Source organism: Myotis yumanensis, unplaced genomic scaffold (genome assembly GCF_028538775.1).
Source record: "Myotis yumanensis isolate MYYU_CA2020_CCGP unplaced genomic scaffold, mMyoYum1.0.hap1 SCAF_12, whole genome shotgun sequence".
NCBI lineage: Eukaryota > Metazoa > Chordata > Mammalia > Chiroptera > Vespertilionidae > Myotis > Myotis yumanensis.
This window is the reverse complement of record NW_027223763.1, coordinates 31,698,625-31,724,491: the sequence shown is the minus strand read 5'-3', so window position 1 is coordinate 31,724,491 and position 25,867 is coordinate 31,698,625. Positions and strand designations below refer to the sequence as shown.

The following is a 25,867-nucleotide window of genomic DNA, read 5'->3' as shown; positions in this document are numbered from 1 at the left end:
TCTTTTATTTTATTCATTTTTAATCTTCACCTGAGGATATGTTTTAGAGAGAGGGAGGGAGAAGGGGGAGGAGAGTAGTAAAGGAGGGAGGTAAGGAAAGACAGACAGAGACAGAGAGACGGGGAGAGCGAGAGAAAGAGCGAGAGAAAGAGCGAGAGAGAGAAAACCATCAAGGTGAGAGAGAAACATCCATCGGTTGCTTCTGACCAGGGACTGAACCTGCGCCTAGGTATGTGCCCTGACTGGGAATTGAACCTGTAACCTTTTCGTGTATGGGATGACACTCCAACCAACTGAGCCACCTGACCAGGGCCACATCAGTGTGTCTTTTAAACAATGTTTTCAATTAAATGAGCCTCACTAGAAAAAGTGTTTTCATTAATAAGTTCTAAGTGTTACTGCAGATATTCCAAAAATAACTATCTTTTCTATGGTGGGGAATCTAACAAAGAATGTTATTTTGCATGAGGAAAAGTATTATCTTCAACCTCTATAAAACTAAACAACATCAACAATTCACGAAATGACTCAATTAAAAAATACAGAAATGAGGACATTAAAAGAAGAAAGGGGATTCATACATCACTGGGAGAAAACTTTTTAAGGGCTCAAGTTTTTAAGCAATTTACAAAGAAAACAAGGACTCAGCCAGCCATTATTTAGTTGCTTAAGTGATTAAGATGCGCTTATTGCTGCACTTAAGAAATACACTTCAAAACAAAAAGTTTGGTTACTTGTAATGACCACTGTAATGCATGCAAGATCCTATCTATTTCACTTTTGGGGTCAGGCCTACCTTACATGTAGAAACTGAAAAGAGACTGAAATAAAAAGCATGCCGTTAGACAGGTACCTTAAAAAATAAAAAAGGAATTAAAGATAAACATTTTGGGATACCTTCGATGGCAATGCGCTTTTTGGGCCAATCCTTTGATTCCCGAGATATCATTTCTTTGACTCGGATACTTATCACTAAATCAGCCAAATTAAATTCTAAAGCATAGAATCGAAGCAATTCCACCCAAAGCTGCCCAACTGGCACTGAAGGCTGGTGTTTTAAATCAAATGTTAATGATACCTATTAATCGCAAAGAGAAAACACAGGTATTTCAGATGTCAGCACAATTTGAAAAATTAGCATTCAAAAGCATGAAATTTTTAAAAATCTTAAAAACCTTAGCAAAGATATGAATTTGACAACCATTTAGATAAATCGCATTCTAGTTTTAATTTTGCTTGTAGAAAAAGAGCATTCTTTCACTACACTGCTGGGATTAGAGTATTTTAAAACTTTGTCTTCATCATAGGAATAGACAGACAGTTGTATGTAATCAGACAGTACTCCTAGTTTTGAAGTTCTAGTGACAGGTGGAGAGAACTGTGCAACTATTTCATTGAACTCTCCCTGTTTCTGCTGCTGGAGGACACCTTTACAATGTTACACACAGAAATAGGTGGCAGCTAAAAGCATAGAGCAAAAGGAAAAATGCTCCTCTCATTTGCTCTGAGAAGCTACTTAAGCTCACTGAATGTGCCAGTGATCTTAAATTAATTTGAAAGTCAAATAACTCTCTATGTCAGATATTACTGCTAGTTTTACATTCACAGACTCTTGACAAGTTGGAACACACTGTAATTAATTGGAAAGCACACAGGACTTAGAATAGGAAAAAAGCATGTGTCCAATACTAATTCTGCCACTTCACAGTTAACTGCTCTGTGACTTAGTTTCTTCCTTCTCATTTGGAAGTATAGTACAGTGGCTAAGAGAACTGGCTTTGGAATGAGACATGCTTAGGTTTGAAATCCCGTTCCGCCATGTACTAGCTGTGTATGATCCTAGTCAAGGTATATAAGCTGTCTAAGCCTCAGTTTCCTCATGTGAACAATGGGGATCACAGTACCCACCTCATAGGGTTGTTGGGAGGATTGAGTGAGAGAGTGTCTGAAAAGAGCTTAGCACAGTGCCTGGCACACATGTTCAAAAAATGGTCGCTATCATTATCTGCAGAGTAGGGATGATACCACCTATAACACAGGATAGTTATGAGGATTAAATCAGAAACAAGGGAAAGCAGACGTGGTTGCTCTCTGTATTTTTTCACTTAGATAAAATCTTTAAGTACAAGAAATCCATTTATCACTGAAACATAAAGTCACAACTGTAAGATGCTGTAAAGAAGTAATCTAGTTCAACTCCCGTATGTTACAAGAGAAGAAATTGAAGCCAGAGAGTTTATGTGACTTGTCAAAGGTTCCACTGCTTGTCAGCGGCAGAATGAGAACAGTTTCCCATCCCAGTACAGTGCTATTTCAATCACACCAAGCAATTTCGACAGTTTAGATATCCCTTTCAGAAGTGGCAGCATGATTACTCTCTCCAAATAGCATAAAAATGTAAAGACATAGTCTTTAATTGGACTTATAGTAATAGCTTTTCCTTCTAAGGTATAAATTTGTTCCTGCTTGCATTTATTATATCAAGCTTCAAAACAAGTGGTAGAGTATTTTAATAACTACTACATCTCAACCACGCAGAATCTATCTAATAAGACAAAGTCATCAGGTGGATTTACAAAGCAGACCTGGTTGAAAAAGGAAGTTGTCTAGGTCCCAAACTCTATACAGTTGAGGACACAAAGAAAACCCCCAGAAATTGAAAGCCTTATTAAACTTCACCTCTTCATCCATAGGATTTTTAAGCATCTCATTGAAATGACTTGGTAATACTGTACTATGGAACTTAGAGACTTTTTATATATCTAAACTAGTGGTACTTAAGCGATTTTTTTTGGTTATTGTCATTGTTTTTTTTTTAAAGTAGAGAACACTTTCTTTTTTGGCACTGAGTTAAGCATTCTATAAATCAATGACCCTATGAGAGGGTACCAATATCATCCCCATTTATAGGTGAGGAAACTGGGGCCCACAGAAAGATCACATCACTTGCTCAAGGACACACAAGCTAGGAAGTGGGAGAGCTGGGATACAAATACACATATTCTGGCTCCACAGCCTGTGCTCTTATCCACTACTGGAACCATAAATAGGACACAGATAAAAGTGTTGCTGTGCTGGTGACAGCAGAGAAAGACAGGTTCCCTCTCCCCTTCCCCCTCCAGGATTATAGAAAGCAAACTGGAGTATCTATGATTCACCACTACCTCCTCTTTGTAGGCTTGGACTAGAAGAGTGATATGACCTATTGGTGTAAAGCTGGGATTAAAATCCTGGTCTCAGGAGTAATTTGCGGATATTATTATCATGTCACCCCCAAGGGTTATAAGGCTGTGGGGTCTGCCCCAATTTGGGGCAAAATCCTATTCTTTTTTTTTAAAGTATATTTTTATTGATTTCAGAGAGATAGAAACATCAATGATGAGAGAGAACCATTGATCCGTTGCCTCCTGCATGCCCCCCACTGGGATCAAGCCCACAACCCAGGCATGTGCCCTTGACCGGAATCAAACCTGGGACCCTTCAGTCCACAGGCTGACACTCTATCCACTGAGCCAAACTGGCTAGGGATGAAATCCTATTCTTATTACTAGTATAGTTATATTGCTCAGATTTTTGTTTGAAATTCAAATGGCAATTCTTTCTTTGTGCATAAATTTCCCTGCCCACCCCTAACGGTATGGAAACAAGTTCATATAATTACTCATTGTTATTTTAATAATCTGAGGTTAACTTTTCATCTGTTTAAATCTCATAATACCATCATCTAAGACCTAAGTACTTTGAGAATAGGTAGGGCTTTAGCTTTGAATTCTGAGTATCTTTCACAGGACCCTGCACACAGAACTACATCAGTAACTGTAAATCTAATTTGAATTTTACCTTTTCTCATTACTCGTCTATTCAAAGGACTGCACAGACTAAGAAATGAAACATCAATGAAACAGTTAAGATAATTGAGGAAAGAAGAGAGGACTGATTAATTAATGAACTCTACAATTAATGATAGAATTAAAAATAGATGATAAAATTAAAAATAAGAGAGAACACACCTGTCCTGTTTTAACAGGTATTTTTTTTAGTGCCTCTTCTTTTGCTGTGTCAGCATCCCCTGTGGCATTATCAGTGTATTCCCAGACCACGACGTCTTTCTGAATATCTTTTAAGTTGAAGTTGCCTAGTTTATTCAATGAGAATCCTTCAATCTAGAGAAAAATTAGACATACATTATTATAAGGTAGAAACAATTTTATATCAATCAGAACACATTAATCCTGAAAGGAATGAAAAGATTAACACACTATGGTTCATTAAAAATGTAAAAGGTATCAGTTACGAAATTTTTGAGATATTTATAAATTTTTAAAAAAATATTTTTTAGAGTAAAAAATAAGTTTTGATTTGCAAAATAAATGATTTTGTGAAATAACTCTTTAGTAAATAAGAGAAGGCAAAATGGCCCAGGCCAAAGACCACAAGTTCTGTAGTAAATCTGTCTGGGATAAAATCTCAGATCCTGGGGTGGGAATAGGTAGAAGAGAGAATAGGGGGGATAAATGGTGATGGAAGGAGACTTGACCTGGGGTATGAACACATAATACAATATACAGATGATGTATTCTATAACTATACACCTGAAACTTATATAATTATACTAACCAGTGTCACCCCAATAAGTCCAATTTAAAAAAGAGAGAGAGAAAAAAAAATCTCAGCTCCCTCATGACTTTCTTTAGGTCTCAGGTTTCTGTTTAAAGAGATAACACTAGACCCTCCTTCATGGATAGTTGTGACATGAAATAATGGCAATAAAGGACTCAGATACAGGTATGGTATGGAGTAAATGTCAATAAATGTAAGAATTGTTTCTACTGATATTGCTGAGATATTAATTGCTGAAGAAAAGCCTGGGCTCAAAAGGTCTAAGAAATGTGGACAAATCTGAACAGGTTTCTTTAGTGTACAATGGGATTTATCACAGCCTTGAAACAGGTTAATGTATATAATGAACGAATGTGGAGTGGGGTGATGTGGTATACTATTTCCCAAATGTATTTCCATATCAAATGGACTACTTCTTTGGTTTAGCACAGTAATCCTGAGATAGAGAGAGAGAGAGAGAGAGAGAGAGAGAGAGAGAGAGAGAAATCATGTTGCTCCCAGTTATAATGGTTTCCTTCAAACTCAGGATGAAATTCACAGCCCTTTCCAGGGCTGAGAGAGGGCCCACATAATCTGGCTCTTTGCTTCTTATCTGACCCATCTTCCTGGCTCACAGCTGATACCTGCTACTTCTTCTGCTCGGAAGGTTCTTTCCCCCAACAATCAGGTAGCCCACTCTCCCTCAATGCACTCAGGCTCTGCTCGAGTATCTTTTTCTCTAAATAGATCCTTCACTTTCACTTTCTGTCCTTCCCCCGGTTTATTTTTCCTCAGAGAAATTACTGCCACTTGATATGTACTCATTTACCTTTCTCACCTCACTGTATATATAAATTTGAGGACAAGGATGTTGTTTTGTTCACTGCTCTAACACTAGCATCTAGAACAGTGCTCAGCACACGTAAATGCTCAGTAAGGACTTGCTAACTGACTGAAAGAACAAACTGCTCTTACAGAAAATACGAGGTGCAGTGACTGTTAGATTTATATATTCAATATTTTTCTTTAATTCTGTGGATTATGTTTTTGTTTTCTTGTTGGGTTTTGAAGAGTAAAACATTTCTAAAGAGTTTATCAATATTTTTCTCTATTGATGCAGTTTGCACTTTTAGTTTTCTACATAAGAAATACTTGCCTATCCCCAGGCTGCAAAGATTTTTCTCCTAGGCTTTCTTTTGGGCATTTTATAGTTTTAACTATGTCATTTATGTCTCTGATTTATTTTGAGTTAATTTTCGGGTACGTTGTAAGGCAAAGATTTAATGTTCATTTATGGATATCTAGCTTTTCCAAGATCAGTTATTGAAAAGACTTTCCTTTCCCCCAATGAATTGCTTAATTGGGGCAAGTCATTCAAATTTTCACAGGCTTGGGTGTGACAGAGAGCATTATCAACTAAGAGTTGACTTTGTTCTTTCTTTTTTCCCACCAGAGAAGAACATTCTAGCAAAGATACCTTCTCAAGACCCTGAATTCTTTCATTTCAGTACTACAAACACAAAGAGAGCTCCCTTAGGCAACCTGGCAAAAAGTGGACTGAAACTTCTTATTCCAGGACATAGTTCATAAGGGGCTTATTTTGCTTTAGTCTTTATTCCTGGGTCATGGCAGATAAAGGGTGCTGCTTAATTCTCAATCTATTAAGTAAAAAGAAAAAAATCCGCCACCTCCAGCCCCCAATGTATCCAAAGTTAAGTAACTACTACTCTGGTAAATGTTCCTTAAATAATGAGAATTCTACATATGTTAAGAAGAAAGGTAGTTAAAATATCCAAATGTGCCAAAGTTAGCTTTGCACCAAGTGAGACTTTCTATTAAGTAAGTGTACACAGACATTATCAAGATAAATACCTTGGTATTAAAAGTGAGTTTAATTGTTCTTAAAGATAGTATCTAAGTATGATTTAAGAGCTTTGGAAACCAAGATGGCGGCATAGGTAAACACCGGAAACTGCTGCCTCGCAAAACCACTTCAAAAATACAACTAAAAGACAAAACGGACACCATCCAGAACCATAGGAAGGCTGGCTGAGTGGAAATTCTACAACTAGAAGAGAAAAGCACACTGAGACTCAGAGGAGGTGTGGAAGTAAAGTGCAGAGGCGCACATGGAAAGGGCTGGCAATTGAGGAAACGGTTGTCTTTTTCAATCGGGAGGGAGTCGCAAGCTCCCGACTGCTCTGAACTCCAGTTCTGGGCGAGTCTCTGGGGACCCAGACTCATACGGGGAGAAACTGGACTGTCTGGCATAGGGCAGAACTCGAGGGTGGCTTTCTCTCAGTGGTGCTTGCAGCAAATACCGAGGAACACTGAGACCCGGGGCCTCTTAGGGCAGGACTGAGAATCAGCCATAGCTGTTTGCTCCGCCTTGTTGATTCCCTGAGACCTCGCCCACCCAAGCTGTGTGCAGAGGCTTTTGCATAATAATGGCCTGGCCCTTTGCAATCTAAAATTACCTAACAAACTGCAGCTGGGTCAGAGAAACCCAGAACACCCAAAAGAAGGCCCAAGGCCCCACAGCAGCTTGCATTGCTTCACAGCTGGGCCTCATAGCTCCTGCGGGGTAGCCTCAGGCAGAGGCTAAATTAGCACCTCCTTAGAGTTCCAAGAGCCAGTGTACCCAGTGGTCAGAGTGGGACCATCCAGATTACAACTCCTCAGATCCATAAGGGACACACTCAGGGGGCAGACTCACTGAGCACCAAAGCCCCACTGAAGCAAGTTTTGCCCTATAAGGGTGTCTCCAGCACAGAAGTTCTCCCACCGTAGACACAGCTGATTCTCACAGCCAATTGGCCTAGAGGTCAATTCCTCCCAGTGATACCTACAATAATCAAGGCTTAACTACAAGACTGTGCACAAAGCCCACAAAGGGGAGCACCAATAGTGTCCACCTCAGGTAATTGGGGAGGCTGAGCCACTGAGCCCTATAGGACACCTAGCACAGAAAGCCACTCTATAAACCCAAGGAAGCATAAAAAATGTGGAGACAAAGAAACAGGTCATAAATGACAGAAATGGAGGAAAGCAAACTACTGGATATAGAGTTCAAAACCACGGTTATAAGGTTACTCAAGAATCTTCTAGAATCCACTGATAAATTTAGTGAGACCCTCCATAAATCTAGTGAGACCCTTGAGGATATAAAAAAGGACCAACTAGAAATTAAGCATACACTGACTGAAATAAAGAATATTATACAGAGATCCAACAGCAGACCAGAGGATCGCAAGAATCAAGTCAAAGATTTGAAATACGAAGAAGCAAAAAAACGCCCAACCGGAAAAACAAAAAGAAAAAAGAATCCAAAAATATGAAGATAGTGTAATGAGCCTCTGGGACAACTTCAAGCGTACCAACATCCAAATTATGGGGGTGCCAGAAGAAGAGAGAGAGCAAGATATTGAAAACCTATTTGGAGAAATAATGACAGAAAACTTCCCCTACCTGGTGAAAGAAATAGACTTACAAGTCCAGGAAGCGAAAAGAACCTCAAACAAAAGGAATCCAAAGAGGACCACACCAAGACACATCATAATTAAAATGCCAAGAGCAAAAGACAAAGAGAGAATCTTAAAAGTAGCAAGAGAAAAAAAGTCAGTTACCTAGAAGGGAGTACCCATACGACTGTCAGCTGATTTCTCAACAGAAACTATGCAGGCCAGAAGGGAGTGGCAAGAAATATTCAAAGTGATGAATACCAAGAACCTACAACCAAGATTACTTTACCCAGCAAAGCTATCATTCAGAATTGAAGGTCAGATAAAGAGCTTCACAGATAAGAAAAAGCTAAAGGAGTTTATCACCACCAAACCAGTATTATATGAAATGCTGAAAGGTATCCTTTAAGAAGAGGAAGAAGAAAAAGGCAAAGATACAAATTATGAACAACAAATACACATCTATCAACAAGTGGATCTAAAAATCAAGTGAATAAATAATCTGATGTACAGAATAAACTGGTGAATATAATAGAATCAGGGACATAGAAAGGGAGTGGACTGACAATTCTCGGGGGAAAGGGGTGTGGGGAGTGCGGGAAGAGACTGGACAAAAATCGTATACCTATGAATGAGGACAGTGTGGGGGGGAGGGTAAGGGCAGAGGGTGGGGTGGGAACTGGGTGGAGGGGAGCTATGGGGGGAAAAAGAGGAACAACTATAATAATCTGAGCAATAATGATTTAATAAAAAAAAGTATTATTTAAGAGGTGATTACTAAGTTCTGTATCAACAGCAATTCTTATATCAAATTATAAAACTGTACCTAGAGACAGTGTACCAAATGATAAATTTATTACAGGTTCACATTCTCTTGTTCAAAACCCTCAGGATCGTATGTGTTTCACAAGTGTTTTCTTCAATTTAGAATAGTTCTCCCAGCAGAGGGTGGAGCAGCATATTGTAAACAAATACATTAACATTTCAGCAGTTAAATATATGAATATTCACAAGAGGATAAATTCATGTCAATTCTGAGTAGGTTTTTAAATTTTGAAATTATCCACAGGTATTGTGTAGTCCTGTATAAAAATCAAAATTGAATATATAATCAAAAAAGTTTTATACCCATGATCCTAGATAAACAGGTAGAAGGGGTTCTTTCCTCTGCTGAAGAAAGAAAACTGTCATCAGGGCAAACACATAGGGTGGCAAACCTCCTTCTTCAGGGCGATCTATACTGCAAAGCTACAAATGAGAGAAAAGAGGATAAGCATTCATTTGTACCACCCTGTTATATAATTTGGTTTAAAACCTGTCACTTCTTTTCCTTGTATTACATAATTTACTCCTCAAATAAAACACCACAGTGACAAAAACGTAAAGGCTCCTTATACTTTTGGAGCAACCACATATTGTGGTTTTGAGTAACAGCTTTAATTTCAACATTTTAATCTTGTTAACTACACTTATTTGTAAAGGATCCTAACATAGTATTTGCTGTTTCATTTTTTTCACATCCACAGTAATCCATTCACTTGGTTAAAACATTTGTTAATGAAATCAAAACGATGGTTCGATTCCAAGTGCAAGCCCTCACCATCCTAACCTACTGCCTTGAAAATGCATGCTTTGACCACATAAGTGATCAGGGGAGAGAATGTGGGCAGATTCATTAACACTAACAAAAACAACTTAAAAGCATGGTCTAGCCTGGCCAGAGTGGCTCAGCTGGTTGAGCGTTGTTCTGTGCACTGAAAGGTTGTTGGTTCAATTCCCAGTGAGGGCATATACAGAAGGCAACTGATTGATGTTTCTTTCCCTTTCCCTTCCTCTCTGTGTGTCATTGGGCGAGGATTAAAATAAAAATAAAAAGGATGGACTATTTAGTGATAAAGCGGAAGGCAGCTTTCAAAGAATGGCATAGTGTAATTATCAACTTACCCAGTTAAGAGTGGGGTACTCTCTCTTTAGCTTGGCCACAAGCCACAGGAACTATATGCATTGTTACTGCTATATATTAATCAGTAAAGCTTTGGATTTTCTCTATAAAGCACCTACAGAGCAACTCATTTTTATAGTCATGATGGGACCTTACGTTTTGGGGCAATGTTAAATGCTCTACTGGCATTTTAATTGAGGTACTGTATTTAAAACATTATGAAAATGTAAGCAAGACCAGATAGTGGCTTTCATTTTTTGGAGTCTCTGGGTATTCAAACAATATTACTGGAAATGAAGCTTTATTTCAAGCTTTCCTGTGGCTTATAATCACCTCATAAAAATAGTTAAAATGTAAATTCTTGGGCCATATCTTCTGGGATTTGACTCACAAGTCTGATTTATAATATGCACTATAAATCTTTTGAGCAATACTACTATATAGTGAAACAGAAACAATGAAGTTCCCTTTCTGTGCACATTAAAATTTCTGGTCCACCCTAGCTGGTTTGGCTCAGTGGACAGAGCATTGGCCTGTGGACTGGAGGGTCTCAGGTTCGATTCCAGGCAAGGGCACATGCCCAGGTTGTAGGCTCGATCCCCAGTAGGAGGCGGGCAGGAGGCAGCTAATCAATGATTCTCTCTCATCATTGATGTTTCTACCTCTCTCTCTCCCTTTCCCTTACTCTCTGAGATCAATAAAAGATACTTAAAAAAGAAAATTTTCTGTTCCAATATTCAGATGCCTACTCTCTTTGTGTTTATAAATATGCATCCAAACATTTAAGATTAAATTAACCATACAAAAATCAAAGCATATACATAGAATGTATTCACAAACTTAAGCACTAGACCTACCTTTGCCCAGTACCTAAATGCAATCACCAAAGGAACCAGCTTTGGTTCTAGTTTTCCAAGGGCAGTTAAGTGATTTGTTGTCAGACAAGCATGTTCATTTCCTGCACTCACTTTACAAAGAAGTCCACTGGAGGGGGCAGAGATGAGGATGGGAAGGAAAAAGAAAAGATAAAAAGTGTTATATAGGTATCAGATATCTTTCATGCCAACAACTAATTTACATTGATAATAAGTTCTTTAAAAATGAAAGTAAAGTATTAAAACCCCAAAACTCACTAAATCTTAAGAAAGTGTGTTGTTGTTGTTTTTTTTTAATTAAAAAAAAAAAAAAACAGGGCAGCCATTTTCTGAGTAAATTTTATTTTCAGAACTAAAAACTATGCACTTTCATACATTAAAACTATTTTGTGTGGAAATGAAAATAAGGGAATACTGCCCTAGCCTGTTTGGCTCACTGGATAGAGCGTCGACCTGGGGACTGAAGGGTCCCAGGTTCGATTCCAGTCAAGGGCATGTACCTTGGTTGCAGGCACATCCCCAGTAGGGGGTGTGCAGGAGGCAGCTGATCGACGCTTCTCTCTCATCGATGTTTCTAACTCTCTATCCCTCTCCCTTCCTCTCTGTAAAAAATCAATAAAATATATATTAAAAAAAAAGAAAATAAGGGAATACTATAAAATATTTCAAATGAGAGCATGAATTCCTATTTGTAAGTATACAAGAGTGTTCTCCCAAGAGTTGGAGAAATCTGCCTAGTAAACAATCATTACAGCCTGTAAACCACCCACTTATAGTACTGATAGTACTTCCAGATGGAGCAAGATATACATGGGTGAAGTCATCTAATTGCTATTTAGCAGTGCTAAAAATGCTGCTAAAAAGATGGCAAAAGGTGATCAGAGCAAGTAAGTTGTTTTTTACCATGTTGAAATGGGTCAAAATGTTTCCTTCCTCTATTTTTTCCTTTTAAAAAATTTTATTCTTTTCAAAATGAAAGTTTCCTTTTGCATCAATTGCCAAAAGTATAGGAGAAAGCTAGTAGTACGCCTATGAAATTAACCACATAAGGACTCTATCAATCTAGAAATTAGACATAAGATTTAGTGAAGTATAGATAAAAAAGGTTTAGTGAAATACACATGCTTTTGGCAAGTTGATATTTAATATATAAACAGCTTAAAGAAACAGACCTTTTCTTCTCTTTGCACACCACCATTGGCACCCTAGCATGAAAATCTGCATCAACATCAATAAAAGAATCTGAGGAAAGAAGACAAAAATGTTAAGTAGGTTAATTATACTTTTGTTTAAATAGAGAACTAGATAAAGTACAAGTTCCAGCTATGACTTATCTGCTCTGCCTTTTCCAAAACCATTATTAAGTAAAGCTCCAAGATGAATTGAAAAGTAAAAAGTATTATATTTAAGAATTAAGTAATCATGTTAATTTAAAACCCTTATTTTATAAAACTATGTTTGACTGAAAATGACTATATTATTGAATTAGACTGTTTAAATGTTATATGAATAACATAATTAGAAATATGTGTAGGCTATTCAAACAAAATTGCTGCAAAAGTTTCTAAAATATTTGATGTCAAAAAATATATAAAGTAAAAAAAAATGTTTACCGGTTTAATTCAACAAGAAGGATGGGAAAGACTAATTCAATAGAGAAGACAGTTGGATGAGACCTTTGGAAAGCATAAAAAGCCATTAAATCCCAAGCTGGGCAACTGACAAGTCTATTTGGGAACAACTGTTTGTTGATTCATATATCAGGGTTGGGTCACACCTACTTGCCATTAGAAAGTATTAATTTAAACCACTGTACAAAGCAGATTACCCTTTAGTTTTACCCTCAAGAGTAAATTTTACATATTTTGTGTCTTTTTAGACTTGGTCTAAGGTTCATTTAATCTTTACAAATTGTGACATTATTATCAAGCTAAATAATGACTTCCGATTTTCAAAGTTTCAGAAATGATATATTCAAATTATAGACAAAAGAAACATTTAAAAGTAAAATGTAGAAAGAATCTGGCCTTACCACTGTTCTTTAAACATTCCTGAACAAGTAGGAGAACATCTGGCTGAGACATCTAGAAAATAGATCAATGAATACATCAAATTATCTGCAAGTACTTTTGCTTCACTGAGATGATATACAGTCATCTGAAATTATCCAAATTAGAAAGTACATTACCACCAGAGTAAAGAAATTAATCATTATATTGGTCAGGGACAGAGAAATGAGCACCAAACGAGGATGAATATGGGCAAAGGAGACCTACTACACAGTTAACTCCAAATTATCTAATTCCTGAGTTACTTAGCCTCTCAGCAAATCTCAAAAGCTGTGGCTAGAAGCTGACATACTGTGAACAATATTACCTCTCTCACTCTCTGAGACTCAGTGAATATTTGCTAAATGAAGGAATGAATCAAAACTGTTGTGCTGGTAAATTACTAATCATAATTTAAGGTTAAAAGAATAGTAAAATCTATCGGTCAGCTGACCATGGCGCAATAGTACCCGGGATGGCAAAGAATGAGGCTGTGAAATAGAACATCTGTGGGTAGAACCCAGGAATTAGTATTTGAACTAGCAACCCAGGTAAATTAAATGGGCACGAACCATCTACACACTGGGCCATGGTAACCACCAGTGGATAAATGGATAATCTACTAAAGTGCCTCCCAGTTTTAAAATTCTGACTCATCAAAAGTTTTTCTGAGTCATGTTTAAACCAGAAAGTTAGGTCATGTGTGGTTCTTCAAAAGCATAATTATTTTTGAGTGGCTGGGGATAGTAGGAGGGAATAAAAAAAAAAAAGCATAATTATTTTAATAAAGTAGGTGTATTAAGAGAGGAAACCCAGAAGCAAATTAAGCTTTCAGGCCATAAAAGTTATATATCTACACTGTTTAACATCTAAAATTCTTTCCTACACTGGAAAGTTGACTTTCCCAAGGTAATTTAATCATTTCAAGTTAACTGAACCTAAATAGTCCCATAAGATTCACATGGTAAGAATACCAGTATTTGACGTATGAAAGATTTAAAGAGTAAAGTAAGTATGAAAAACTGTAGAGTATTTGAAATAATGCCCTCAAGCTGAAAACAGGCAAAAGAAAATAGAAATAGAAATTTTAGGAAAAAAAACCTGCCATCATTACACTTAAAAGAATCTGCAAATCTCTAAACTATATTCATATTTGAAATATAGAATTTCCATACCAATCTATGAAAATTCCAACATTTCATTTTATACTTACAATGGCTGGAAATTGAATGTCAATGTTTACATCCGAATTTTTGAAACCCAATTGGCTACAGGATGACCCATATAATCTTAGAGAACAATCTAAAAAAAAGTAAATAAATAAAAGTCATAAATAAGGTAAAATTTCTTGAAAGTTATAACAAAACACTGTTATTTCAGAAACAGGACCATCAATTAAAACTATACACAAAAGCAAAACACTATTCAAGGCTGGCATAAACAAAGGATAGCAAGGGTGACTTTTTGCTCTTTATTTTATTTTATTTTAATAGGGAAGACTGCATTGACAGTGATTTAGCATCAGGGCTACTCTTTTCAGTTGTAAAACATATTTTAAAAATTCCTAAATTATTATTTCACATTTTGTGCAAAAAATACTACTTGCTATCATTTTTAAAATGTTTAAATGTGAAAATGAAAAGAAATGGCTAACTTTGTTTTATATTTATAAACCTGATAGTATACTAAAGAGTTTATGCAAACACTTCACCTTTTAGAAAGGCCACATAAGGTGTAATTTACTATAAAGATTTTGTTTCTTGCCCTGACTGGTTTGGCTCAGTGGATAGAGCATCAGCCTGCGGACTGAAAGGTCCCAGGTTTGATTCCGGTCAAGGGCATGTACCTTGGTTGCGGGCACATCCCCAGTAGGGGGTGTGCAGGAGCCGGCTGATAGATGTTTCTCTCTCATCGATGTTTCTAACTCTCTATCCCTCTCCCTTCCTCTCTGTAAAAAATCAATAAAATATATTTAAAAAAAAAAAAAAAAGATTTTGTTTCTATAAAATAATAATCATAAAAATGACCTTCAGCATAAAGATTTTTAATAGGAATACTCATATGATAAACAAAAAGCATTTAACATAATATAATCCCTTTAGGAAAACTTTTGAAAAATAATTATACAACTGATATAAAACACTAGGCAACATGTGATTCACTTTTCAGAGAAAAGTGTGTATATGGCCTATATTTACCACTCAATGTTTTACCACCATTGTGCCAAAATTTTATCCTTTCTCATCAGGAAACTTTGTGGATTTTTTTTCCCCCAGGTTAAGTCAAGTGATTTCTTTGGGCTTTAAAAGTTTCCCATGGAAAAAATACATTCAATTTTACAATGGAAGTCTATGGCAAAATACATCAACATTATAAGTGACTTTTCAGGAACTATCTACAACATAAAGAATGAGGTCCCTATATCATGAAATGAGCAAATTCTCACCCTTTATTTTTATGAAAGCATGTATGAATATGAATGATACACTATATATGTAATGATCTTACAGTGGAGCAAATGGTTCTATGGGTAATATGGTAATAATTAAAACAGTGATTTCAACCCTATCTGTGTTTTAGAATCACTTGAGAAACATCCTAAAAAATAGTTTCCCATGGCTCCACAGACATAATATGGAGAATGAATTCAACAGTACACAAAATCTATTACAAATTAGTTTGCAAAGCTCATTTTAGATATTATAAGTCTTTTAAGTGTGGTTAAATAGAAACTTTTTTGGACACAGATACATGAAACTGACTCCAACATACTTCTCTGTATTTTAACTCAAAATATTATGTCAATTTAAATAGGTAGAAAGGTAAACAAACATATACACAAGAGTCCCATAGTGCCCCACTAACATGGGGCATTTAATTTCAAGTACATGCACATAATGAAATTCACAATGAAAACAGGTTTAATGACAATGAATGCAAAAGTCTTTGTTTCCTCAGGGGAAGCCAGGAAAAACAAAAACAGGCAAAAAATAAAGATATGGCAGATCAATTTCCATTAGGTGAAAATTATTACTAGTAGGTAAAATGACTGAAGTACCTTTAGCTAGGTAAATAGAAAAACAAATCTAGAAAATACCTGGTAACTTCTGTTGGAACACATTTTCCATGATACGTTTAATTTCTAGTCTCTGTTCCAAGTTCTCATTGAGTAACCCAAACTCCTGTACAACCTTGTCAATGGCAATACCAATTGCATTTATCTGGGAGGGCGTAGGCGGGGGCAGTGTAGTGAGCAACTCTTCCTCCTGCTTCTCCTTTTAAGATCAATGTTGAGATTAAAAAGTGACACACTTTTTTAACCTTCTACCATTTACCAAGACAACACTATAGTATATTCTTAGCCTTCCCTTTTACTTTAGCTGTGTTAGTTTTCATGTTATCAAACATTTCTTCATGCACATAAAGTAATAATAGCAGGAAGGCAGGAATAAGAAAAAAGTGCTGGCGGGGGGAAAGAAAAAGAAAAAAAAAAAAAAGAAAAAGAAAAAAAAAAAGAAAAAAGCGCTAAAAAAAGAATATTAAAAACAGCAATGACAAATTATTTTATTACTGGCAATAACGACATATACTAAAGTCCTATCAAAGACTTTGTTCATCTTCATAGTATCCTTAAGGAAATTCATAAGACTACCCAGTAAAACATGTCTGAGCAGCATAAAGTATTTTGGGTAAATTCAATAATATAGGTAGCAAAGTTATTAAGGAGAGGAAAGTCACAAAGACAAGAAATAACAACTGACAGGTAAACATTTGTTTTGGTTACTTTAAATTTACCTTAATGTTTTTCTTGTGCCTCTTCTCTTTGATATGCTTATGGGCAAATGCAATAGATTCAATGAAAACATCACAAAGTTTGCAGGTGTACTTTGCTGTAGGGTAGTTTCTTGGTCGCTATAATTTGAAGAGATTTATAAGATACATATCTTTAAAACTATAGGTCAACAAAAATTAGGCAGATGATTTCCCCTCCACTTTTAAAATTGTTAATATGTTACTGTCACTCTCTCACTATCTTAACAGTCATTTTTAAGTAATTCATTAAATCAAACTATCATTTGTAGCTTTCAGTGCTTCAATACTAATAACCAAAGTAGGATATCTAATTCACCAAAGCACATATCCCCAATTACTAACACAGTTTAAACAAAACAAGGATTTTAACTAACAAATAAAAGTTGTTACCCTTTTCAGCCTGTCAATGCAGTCCCTTTTCAATCGCTCCTCAGCCTGCTGTAAACCCAGGAGCTCCTTTGCTGAGAGCACAGACTCGTCGATCACAGGGCCTTCCAAGTCCCCGTCCAGTTCACTTTCCCCATTTCTAGTCCTCCGTGGCTTCCTAGGTCTGGACTTCTGCATCTTGTCTTCTTAAGTTAGGGAAAAAATATTATTGGTGATATTAAATAACAGAACTGACTAAAAAGCAGAATTTTATATTAATTAATGAAATCGTGTAATATCTGAATGAAAACTGAACACAGAGCATAAGGAAAGGGATAGGCATGGACAGAATGTCTGAATACTCATTAAGCGCCTCATCTACATACATTAATCCATAGAAATAGGTGTGTTTTAAACTTACAAGGAATTCTACTTCAATCATATAATTTGATTTTATCATCTTTTGGTATACTGCTGAAAGTATCCTCTGAAGGTGAGTATACTTGTTCTAATATACCTAATATATCATAATATATAATGTACATGTATCTACTATATTTTAGTGTACTTGTAAGTAAACCTGTTATTCTAATGAAAACTATCCACATTTGCTTTCATTTTCATAAGTGAACAAGATCAACAGAGCACAGATGGACAATAAATATGTTTCCAAAGATCTCAGAAATCAACTACATTCTTATCTGAAGTGAAAATTCAGTCTTCACATAATTGTCCCCCCACATTAATATCAAGAAGTTTAAGCCAAAATTTTATTTACTGAGGACAACTACTTCCCATTTTATCTTTACTTTCACTTTCACTTCTTCAATGGCATGCACACTGAATACTTGTGAAACTAAAGGCGATTGTGGAATTGCTTTATTAAAAAATTGTCGTAAATAACTTGGATAACTTCCGTCAAGTTCTGAAAAATTGTAATAAATAGACTGGATGACTTGAATGGAAATAAAGTTTCTAAATGGCTTACCAATAACTAGTCTGAAAATAGAAACCTGCAATGCCCTGCATAAGGCAATTCCTGTCAAGTTTCCACTGGAACTTATTACTTGTATAGCAGCTACAATAAATCAGTTGATTGAAAAAAAATTCTATCAGAAAAGGGAGATACAGAACCTTTTTATTTTACAAAAGCTACCTGCTAACAGTTCTAAAGGGAAATCAGCAAGCACTGTGTTCAAACAACCATAAGATGAATATAGTGAAATTCTGCAAACAGTTTCTGTACTATAGTAAGTGGCAATTAAACAAAATTAAAGTATTAGGACAAATACAGTTTTATTTTTAAAAGCAACCAACATAGATCAAACAAAATAGTAAAAAGTAGTCATTGGAAGAAAAAAATCAGTCTACACCTTGATACTTGCTTTTAAATACTCCCCCTACTCCCAATTAAAATATCAATCTTTTAAGGACAGTACTCTTGGTCTGCCTAAACTTTTGAGATAGGCATTTCTGTTACTTTAAAGGAATGTCTATTTTCATTTCATTTGCTTATTATTACCAACTTAAAAAAAAATTGCATCTGATTTCAGTATTCAGGACGGAAGTTTCTCACTTAGGCAAACACTAGAGATTTACACCAACATGTGCAATACCCATTAGGAAAGTCCATATTAGTTCACAAAAAACTAACTGATATAGAACCAAATTCCTTTTTTAATCCCTCTTCTCTCCTACTCACGAAGACTTCTAAATGTAACTATATTTGCTGTCATTTTGTAGAAAGAATGACTTCAATTTCCCTCCAGAGACCACAATTAACTCCTTACTGTTTTTATTACAGAGAAGTAGGTGGCTGCAGAAATTTTGTCTGATGCTGATGATAACAGCAGCTACCATTACAGAGTATTTTATTATGCAACAGATGCAATGCAAGCAGTTTATATGGCATTGCCTCATTTAATCCCTACAGTGATCCTGTCATGGATGCTAAAATTACTCCCATTGTACAGATGGGGAAAATGCTGGTCCAAGAAAATAAGTGACTTGTACAGAGACACATGACTAAGTCAAAGCAAAGGGATTTGAAACAGAGATTAAAGCATAGATGAAATTCTTAAATTCAGCCTTGTAACAACATACAAACTAAAAAGAATTAATTAAAATCCCTTGCAGCATACTCATTCACAACTAGAACAGACCAGTATTGATAAGGCAATATAACCTGAACCTCACAGGCCTGCATAGTAAAAATGATCAAATAAAATCCAGCTGTTGGGAATCGGGAAAGCAAAGCTGGGTTTTGCTAAAAAAAAAAATTCCCATAATTGCTTAAGACTACCTGGCTTATCCCAAGTTTTTTGGTAATATGAATGAATTCTCTATATACAGTATTCTAAGTTCCCATATTTTACTTGCATATGAACCACTGTTCCATTCACAAAGGACATGTGTATTTAAATGGATGTTTTCCAGCTAAGACTATTAATGGAACTGTCCCAAATACGATAAATTGGCAACCTAGGATATTTGAGAGATGAAGTGTAAGTGGTAATGAAAAATAGGTAGTATTAAAAACAAAGCAACTCGAGATAATTTCACTACATTTTCTCACATCATTTAATAAGATCCTTCCTTATTAAGACAAGTTTGAGTTCAGGAAAATTTCTGTTCCTTTAATGAGATCCTTTTTAGGAATCTCTGAGTGTAGTGCAAAGTTTAAATTTCTCTCTACAGTGAGCAATGTTATACCAAAGCTTAGTATTTCCTGTATGAAGATTTTCAAGAAATCGAGACTGAAAAGACCTTTAATTAGCATCTGTGAAAGAATCATCTGTATTTCACATAGAGAAAACATGGGAGCTTTCAATAAAAAGACAGTAAAGACGCATTTCCTATTCAAAACCTCTTAAAATCAACTTCTTTTAAAATGAAACACAAATACATATAATAAGTTTTTGGTATGTAAACAGTCCCTTTTAATATCTTTCTGGTTGCAAACTCTTGATCTATAAACCTTTCTTTACATAATACTGCTCAACATCAAATTTTCTTTTCTAAAAGACCAACTATTGGTAACTAAGTTAAAATGTCCATGTCCTGCAGACACAGTAATACACAAATACTTAAAATCACACAAAATTTTAAAAAGAAAAACACAAACGAAAGTCCAGAAATTCCATGCGTGTGCAGTTTCCCTCTGTCAGACTGCAGGTCGAGTGACGCTGAGTTACAGCCAGAGCAGCAGAGTACGTACATGATTTCAGTTTCACTTCCTCATCTGCCATTCTACATAAACAAGTCTGGATAAATTTAACCTCTCTGAGCCACAACTTCCTGCTTTGTAAAATTGTGATTCTACCTTTGGTATATCATGACAGACAATTCCTTCAAGTTCTTTACAGCTTCAAGATTTCCGAGGCTAAGGTTTGATCTCTCCCATGCATTTGATTCCTAATACTTCATTCTGTTTTGGCTATTTGATTCAAAGCATTTTCTTTTGCTTTTCCTATTTAAAAAAATATAAAATAACACCTTTTCTTCCCATTTTATACTTTCATAAGACCCTATAAAGACAGAACATGATGTTTTCCCTATTAAGACTTATAAATGTACAGGTGACAAATGACCTACAGGTTTAAAACACACACACACACACACACACACACACACACACACACACTGGCCATTGTGAGATAATATGAAGGAAAAGGGCCTAGAAAGTGCCAACATTGCCTACCTGTATTTAAATTAAAAGAAACAAACACACACACAAAACCAAAACCTGTAAAAGTGCTAGCTAGTTTGCAACTCATTCTATATGGCCTCCTTTCCTTCAGCCACACTGGCTTCCTTGCTCTTCCTGGAATGTACACGCTCTGTCTTGGCCTTTACACAGGGGTGGGAGAGGAGGACGTTTTCCTCAAAAATTCCCAGTGCCGGCTCCCTCACTACCTCAGTGAGGGCTACCTTGATCAGTCTATTTAAAAAGTGTCAACCGCCTCTCCCTCACTACCCCCAGGCCTAGCACTCCATTTCTTTCTCTCATTATTTTATAGTCAGTCAGGAACTGCTTTAAGTTTTTAGGAAGAAATGGTTTTTAATAGGAAGCAAACCAGTAGTGATGATGGAAGCCGAGTGTTTAGCTAGGCTGATTTGATAGCAGAAATGAGGAAGAACTACAGACTGGGAATATAAAGAAGACAGATTTCAGTAGTAAAATTAACAGGAATAATTTTGGTAGTAAAATTAGTAAAACATAATAGCTTATTCAATAGGGGAAGGAAAGGAAAAAGAGCATAACTAAGTTGCTTAAAAAAACAAAGCAGGCAGCCTTGGCCAGTTGCTCAGTGGTTAGAGAGTTGACCTTCAGACTGAAGGGGTTCAGGTTCGATTCCAGTCAAGGGCATGCACCTTGGTTGCAGGCTTAATCCCTGGCCTGATCTTGGACGGGCTCATGTGGGAAGCAACCAATTGATGTTTCTCTTTCATATCGATGTTTCTTTCTGTCTCTCTCGTCCCTTCCACTCTCTTTAAAATCAATGGAAAAAATATCCTCGGTGAGGATTAACGTTAACAACAAAAACAACAAAGTCAACAAACGTAATAGCCCATTTTTCCAAGAATAATTTTCCAAGCATACTTTGCATTTTCAGACTAAATATTAGTTTTATTTTTTCTGCAAATGTATGACTTTATTTTAGTAATTACTGTCCATTAGATAAAAATAATTTTCCTGTTTACAGATATCATTGGTACATGGACAAAATCTATCCACCTTTTAGAAAAATGTAGAATGCTTAGGGGCAATTATTATCAAACATGTAGGGACTCAGAATAGGCTTCTGGTTTGAAACTAAAAGGTAAAGCTTTTATGTGTATTTCTGACTTCTAAACTTAGTATCTCTCAACACGTTTGTAAAGCTCACTTTTGAGGAAAAATTAAAAAATCTTGGACTACCCACCTCTCCCTCCGTGGCAAGAGCTATATGCAGTCTATATTGTGCTTTTATATCAAATAAGATTTTTAAAATCTTCACAGTCTGTCATTTATATTATTCAAATACAAAACTGTGATACATGATTTAGACATTATATATTGTCTCCAGGAGGATATGATCACCCTCTTATGTAAAAAACACCAACAGGAAATATGTTGACTAAAATAAAATGAGCATTATGGCAAAGGAAACTTTTAAAGGGACCAATATACACATGTATCACAACTGCAATCCTTAAAATAATTATATTAAATAAGCAGAAACTATGAAAAATTTGAACTGCATTGCTAAAAATAATAAAACTCATTTGGATGAAAAAGAAAAGACTTTGCTGACTTTGGGTTGTTAACTTGACAGATTGCAACACATTACCATGGTTTCCTGTTTCCACTTCTGACATGGTTTCCAGGCTTGTCGGGTCTTTGTGAAATAGTCGCCTTACAGCTCTACAGCCTCTTCCATCTTGCCACCGATATCCATCTTCACTTTCTTGAAAGGAGTCTTTTCTTGGTCGGTTCATAACAGGAATTCTAGGTCCTAGTCTGAATTCTCTCCAACTCTCTGAACTACCAGCAAGTTCATCTGATAGCCATCTCTTACTTTGATCTCTGTGGTTGTCATTTACCCAAACGGGTGGACTGTAAATTGGGTTTTTAAATGCATATGGATTGCTGGAAACAGCATATGGTCCTTTTCTCGGAGTATTCCCATAGTTCCCTGGTGTTATTTTTTTCTTGGGAAGGCCTTTTTCCATTTTATTGCTATGGCCTTTGGCATAATCATCCATTATTAAATAATCTTGTTGAGGGTGACCCCTTCTGAAATCCTCATCTTCTATAGCTCCCCGGTCTTTAGCACGCTTCACAAAATAAGGTTTTGCTGTATCTCCCATGGTCTTTGACTTCACTTTCCTTACTTTGCACCTGAAAGAAAGCATTTTGGGGGAAAATCAAACTATAACAAGATATCATACCTAGTGTACCAAATACCACATGTATTGCACAGATGCTCAAAAGCCCATAAGAAATTTCCCCCCTCCCCTAATTTTCATCACATTCCAATAATCAGTGTGTTACACTAGAAGTTAGGAGGCTTATCCTATGATATTCATCATGAAAATTAGTACTTACTATCCTATATAATAAAAGGCGAATATGCAAATCGACCGAAGGGCAGAATGACCGGCCGCTATGACGCGCACTGACCACCAGGGGGCAGATGCTCAACTCAGGAGCTCCCTCCTGGTGGTCAGTTGGCTCCCACAGAGGAAGCGCTGCTCAGCCAGAAGCCCGGAGCCAGGCTCCGAAGCTGCTATGGCAGGAGCCTCTCCCACCTTGGTGGCAACCTTAAGGCTGTCCAACTGAGGCTTAGGCCTGCTCCCCACCAGGGCTCCCGGACTGCGAGAGGGCCTAGGCCAGGCTGAACGACCCTCCACCCCCACCCCCAGTGCAAGAATTTCCTGCAACGGGCCTCCAGTTTAACATGAAGATTAAACCTGTGACTAAGAGGAGCTCCCTATAGTCTCCAGAAGTGGAATATTACAAAATGTTACTCAGACCAAGTTTTACCTATATGACAAAAGCGCTTCTCTTAAAAAAACAAAACAAAAAGAAAAACCTTCATCCTAAGCCTATACTGTTAGAAAACTCCCGAAACAGTCTTTAAAACTCCACGTTCCCGTCCCTCCTCCGCGTCCCGGGACCTTGGCTCACCTCACCACCCCGATTCAGACCGATGGCTTCGGTCGCTTGGGTGACGGAGGCCCCACCGAGGCTCCGCTCCAGTCAAAGGGGCTGGGTTTCCAACCAAGAAACAACTCCAGCGACTCTTCCCCGTCCTCCTCCTCCAACCCCAAACAAGTTTCGTTTTTGTCACAAACTGCAATTTCCCCAATACGATCCCCATCGGATCGCCCCGCCCCCGATCTGCCTCAGTTTCCACCCTTTGGGACCGGAGGCGGAGAAAGAGGAAGCGTCCCCGTACTCCCCGCCACGAAGCCACCCACCGCGGGTACCAGGAAGCAGGAAGTGACCTACCTCCCCGATGGGTTCCGAGGCCCCCCGGGCTGGCCTCCACCTAAATCCCTTCTTCTTCGGCCCTCGCAGGGTCTGACAGAAAGTGGAGATACGGGCTCGAACCCGATAGCTCAGTCCCCGCTGGCCTGGCCCCTGGGACCGAGGCCAGCGGAGGATGAAGCCAACGTAACTCCTGGGCGGAGCCCGCCCTCCAGTCTGGGGACCCGGGAGCCTATCGGAGACTCACCCCGGAGGCGAGTCTGGGAGGGACGCGCGGAGAAGACGCTCGGAACACTCACCACCTCCGCGGCGCTCCTCCGCCTCCCTCGGTCCGGGCTGGGCTCCCTCTCTGTGTTGTCTTTCGGCCCCACTTCCGGCGCTCAGCGCTGGCTCATTGTGCGCGATTGGGAGACGGGGGTTGCCCCCGCCGGAGAGCTCCGCCGCTCACGCCGGAAACGCGCGCCCAGCCGAAGGGCCGCCCGCCTCCAGCCCCGCCCCGCCCCGCCCCGCCTCCGCAGCGCCACGCCCACTTCCGCCGCCGCCGCCACCCGTGCGCTGGCTCTCCGGAGAAAGGACATCCTATCAGGCCGTTGCGTCTGTGCCCCGTCCTCCTCGCCCAGGTCTCCTCTCTACCGGGAAGGCGGGGAGGCGTAGGAAGGAAACCTCTGTTTCTCGGAGGGAGACGCGGGGCCCGCGGTCGGCCGCTGCCGCTGCCGGGGTAGGCTCGCAAGCCCGGTTTGCCCCTGAAGGCTCCCGGTTGCCGGGTGTGAGGTCTCAGTGTTCTTGCCATTTTCCTGGTCGTTCCGAGGAGGCCTTGGTTGCCGGTCCTGTAGAAGTGCCCATCCTGTTTCAGCATCCGCTGCTCATCCAGCTCTCAGTATGGTGGAGGGAAAGGCTTTGCTTTTTTTCTTAGATTGTGTACGTATTAGTTTTACGTAAACAAAAACAACACAGAACGGTGTTTTTAAGAATATGTGTAATCTAAAAAGATGACCCAAGAGATGTACTCGCATTTTTGAACGAAAATTGCACACCTGGAGCTAGCAAACACCCCAGAGCGTTGAGAAAATGTGATAGTTTTGATTGCTCTGCTTTAAAACATTTAAACTTAAATTCATGAGATCCTGTGAGGCCTTGGTCTTAAAATAATGATGAACCCATAAGTACTGGCTACTGCCAGGAACTGGTCTGGGGGCTTTACAAATATTTAAGTCGTTTAATCCATGCCACATCCAAATGCTTTGGTTCTGAAAAATACATGGGAATCAAGCCAGTAACCTGTCTGACAGGCAGACAGTGCCTTTAATAGTGTCCAAAGGGAGCTTGGTGATGCATGATTACATTTATTAAGGGACAGTAGCGTTGCCTCACCCAGTGGAGTAATTCTTGCACACAAGAACTGGTTTAGGAAAAGTTCTAGAGGAGCAATAGAAGATATATCTTTTTAAGGATTTTAAATATTTTTTCATTTGCATTTTCTTCAGTGCACCTCCAAAAACCTAACTTTTATTCTAAACTTGCTTTGAAGTTTGTTAAAAAGAAATAGCAGACCCAAAATGCAGTCACTGTGATAAGCCCCACCAAGACTTAATACCTAAACTAATCACAGGAGTGGAATTTTAATTCAATTTGAAATTTTCTGATCAGCACTAGTGAGGTAATATGCCCAGTAAGAACCCCCTGCCCTTCCCTAAGGGAAGGTGATCTTGCCTGAAATAATCCACTCTTTTACCTTTTTTGTCCTACCATCTTTCTGTCTAAAACAGCCTTCCAGTTTGTACAATTCC

General features: G+C 37.9%; 1 protein-coding gene across 7 annotated transcripts in view; it reads right to left on the bottom strand.

The window, feature by feature from the left end:
* The window catches only part of TUT7 (terminal uridylyl transferase 7), a 57,310-nt gene extending 32,802 nt beyond the window's left edge, over positions 1–24,508 (bottom strand). For 3 of the 7 annotated variants that reach the window (XM_070431396.1, XM_070431403.1, XM_070431402.1), the window contains exons 1-12: positions 24,380–24,508; positions 22,438–22,988; positions 17,129–17,310; positions 16,721–16,837; positions 16,023–16,200; positions 14,139–14,227; positions 12,910–12,961; positions 12,050–12,119; positions 10,860–10,986; positions 9,189–9,308; positions 4,011–4,163; positions 898–1,078 (exon numbers count right to left, since the gene is read on the bottom strand). In XM_070431396.1, coding sequence (XP_070287497.1) covers positions 898–1,078; positions 4,011–4,163; positions 9,189–9,308; positions 10,860–10,986; positions 12,050–12,119; positions 12,910–12,961; positions 14,139–14,227; positions 16,023–16,200; positions 16,721–16,837; positions 17,129–17,310; positions 22,438–22,957 — 1,789 coding nt within the window. In that variant the 5' untranslated portion in view covers positions 22,958–22,988; positions 24,380–24,508. The other 4 variants (XM_070431399.1, XM_070431401.1, XM_070431397.1 and 1 more) reach the window with 4 other exon arrangements.
* Between the last annotated feature and the right edge of the window lie 1,359 nt (positions 24,509–25,867).